Genomic DNA, 3,299 nt, shown 5'->3' with positions numbered 1-3,299 from the left:
GTAGTGTAGTAGCAGTCGAAATAAAACAACAATAATAGAAAGCAAACTGCTAATGCGTAACAAAGATTCAACATACTTAAAAGTTAATGTTATCCAGCATTGTTTAGCCTCTTAATAAACACGATAAAAACGAAAACTAAAACAAGTTTACAACAGCTTTCCAAAATATGAATATATATAAATCCCAATGAAAATGATCGCATTTCATGTACTTCAGTGTAATAGCTTTCTAAATAATGAAACATGGGGAACTGTGAAAAATATGTTTAATCAAACGTTTGAATGCCGTGATTCTACTGTTAGCACGTAAAATACAATGGACTTTGTTTTAGCTAGTTTTTTATTTTACTTTATTTATATAGAGCTTAGAGCACTTTAAAAATTGTATGACTAACAGTTTTATTGTTATATAGAAGAAGTAGTTGACTTCAGATGAAATTCGTTGCATGCGTTATTGAACATGTAACAAGAATAATACAAAATAGTATACACGAAAATGCTTCTTAAGCCCAAATTTACCACTTATAGCATATTCACATTATTATCTCGTTTTACCTCAGTACGCCTACATAGGTTTCTCAACCATTGCCCCACCTATTTCAACCCATTTTTAACTTGTATTCCTTAGATATTTTGTTATGATGAGGAAATTACTGTTTTTTTTCTACTTTTTATTTCATAAACAATACTGTAAAAAATAAAATATTCGACCAGAAGAACAGTCTACGTAAAAGTATCTTAAAGTGGTCAAATATACTAAAATGACTTTTTATAATTATGCTGGTTACATTTTACCTATACGACAGTACTTTCTCTGGACAAAACGTAAACTTCTGCCACATTGTTTCTGTTGATCCCATGGACATGAAATTGGCGTCACAAAAACAACAAAGTCAGTTTTTTCTCTGTATTTCATTGAGATACAATTAGAATACTAATTTTTCCTTGACTATACTATTTCAAACAATTTCACGGACGTAATATTATACATAGACAAATCTGATTAAAATATTTAACGACTCCACACTTCCTTCTCCAAACATATTACAGTAACACAAACAGGGAAAACAAAAACATGGCCGCACTTGAATATTTGAACGAGTTGAAGAGCGTTAGATCGAGTGCTCGGCTAACTGCTGTACTTTCTTTGTAACCACATATGTGAAGTAGCGGCCAAGTATATAGTTTCGCTATACTATTCCTGTTAACAATTTATCCATACTCTTACATATAATATTAATAAAACAATATTTAGTTCGAATTATCGCACTTTTATGTTAACACTAAAGTACGTAGAGACATTCAAAGAAGTGGGAAAATTCACATACTTCAAATTATTTCCTGTTTGCCATTTTATGGGAGTAAAATGTCACCCATATTACGTCTTGGAAACTATCTCTATTTCGATAGTCCTGATTCCGGAATAAAGTTATCACGGGGAAGGAGGAGCCAGTTTTTCACATACAGATTCCAGCATACGCTTATAAGAAGTGTTGACTCCAGGATTCTGAAAATGGGGAGGTGAATGGATGACAGATGCTTGGGGGAGGGGCGAAGGTTTTTTTTCATATCTAGAAGATTAGTGGAACGAAACCCATGAAAAATAAATTAAGAAGCACTAAGAGCTACCTAGAAATTAGATAATGTGATGTTAAGTGGGTTTTTCTTGTGTAGGGTTGCCTAGTAACTGAAAACATTGTATTTTGGAAACGTAACTTTTACTTAACTTTTTTTGTGTGAAAATTTTAGAGGAGGCAGATAAATTTCAGGGTGCCACCTGCGACCCTTCGCCTCCTCTTGGCGTCGCCACTGCTTATAAATATACATAAAAGTAACCAAACAAGTTTGATGTATAGCTGTTCTGAATGGAATATTTCAGGCGCGAATTTTTCTTAATTTCGCATTGGCTGATTAATTAAACAACTTTGATGTAATTATTCCATTTGGAGTTGTCTATTGCTGACTGTTATTGACTGACTAAGCCGCTTTAAAGTAACTATTCCGTTTTGAGTTGTCTATTGCTGATTGTTATTGACTGACTAAACTACTTTGATGTTACTATTCCGTTTTGTGTTGTCTATTGCTGACTGTTATTGACTGACTAAACTACTTTGATGTTACTATTCCGTTTTGTGTTGTCTATTGCTGACTGTTATTGACTGACTAAACAACTTTAATGTTGCTATTCCGTTTGAAGGTGTATATTGCTGAATGTTATTGACTGACCAAACAACTTTGATGTAACTATTCCGTTTGAAGGTGTATATTGCTGAATGTTATTGACTGACTAAACAACTTTGATACAACTGTTCCGTTTGGAGTTGTCCGTTGCTGACTGCTCTTGATTTCGTGTCAAAGTAATCTGAATTTTCTTTTTGACCAGCTCTTGACGGAGTATCTTAACGTCCTTCTGAACCACACACTTGAGCTATTTATACAAAAAAAAATAGAATTTTATTTATTAATGTTTATTTATATACTCTATTAACAGTATATATTTGTACAAAACAAAAGATATGTGGTTAAATTATTTGTTTTGTTGTTAAGTGCAAAGATACACAATTGGCTATCTATGTTGTGCTCAACACGGGTATTAAAGCCCGGCTTTTAGCCTTCAGACTTACCGCTGAGCCACTGGAGGGCAGATATTTAAGTTTATAAAATACTAATTTTATACAAGATATAGGAAATCTGGTGACAGATATTAAGGATTTCTCAACGCCACCTAGTTAAAAAAAGATATTCCGAAATAATTCAACGTTCTACGATAAAAATATGATTTATCACTCTCGTTGGTTGCTATCTTTCATCATTTCAATGTAGTTGATAAAGAGGTTCTGTTGTAAATATTAGGTTCTTCAGTCCTTCATGTCACGTTATGATAGCTCAGTTATGCTAACAATTCAAATTACTAGTAAGTTTTATAATTCACGATTAATTATTATGCAAGGGCCTTTTAACTTATCCTGCGAGAATACTATTTAGGCTCATAACATATAGTATGCCTAAACAAACGAAACTTACTCAGTTTATCAGTACACTAAAGTAGATCTTATTGGTCAATATGCAGATGGAAAGTGACAATTGCATCATCTCTTTCACTGCTATTGGTGGAACACTCAAATATAATAACATCATTAAAAACAAAAGGAATTGTTTCGATTTTCTTTTTTTCCTTCTTAATATGCACAACATAATTTAGTTAAATGAACGTAATTCTTCTTTGATCTGTGAACAATGACGTAGGTTTCTTTTGAAAATTAGAATGTAAAATACAACTTTGTGCTTAATGGAATATA

At 32.4% G+C, this 3,299-nt stretch overlaps 1 protein-coding gene across 1 annotated transcript in view; it reads right to left on the bottom strand.

Annotated features, from left to right (window-relative positions):
• Positions 1-249: 249 nt before the first annotated feature.
• The window catches only part of LOC111085504, an 11,279-nt gene continuing 8,229 nt past the window's right edge, over positions 250-3,299 (bottom strand). The window contains exon 3 of the mRNA XM_022384393.1: positions 250-2,428. Coding sequence (XP_022240101.1) covers positions 2,288-2,428 — 141 coding nt within the window. The 3' untranslated portion in view covers positions 250-2,287. The remainder of the gene's footprint in view (positions 2,429-3,299) is intronic.

The sequence above is a fragment of the Limulus polyphemus genome, unplaced genomic scaffold (assembly GCF_000517525.1).
Source record: "Limulus polyphemus unplaced genomic scaffold, Limulus_polyphemus-2.1.2 Scaffold434, whole genome shotgun sequence".
In the NCBI taxonomy this organism is placed as follows: Eukaryota; Metazoa; Arthropoda; class Merostomata; order Xiphosura; family Limulidae; genus Limulus; species Limulus polyphemus.
The sequence above is the reverse complement of the archived record's forward strand: the minus strand, read 5'-3'. Positions and strand labels throughout refer to the sequence as shown.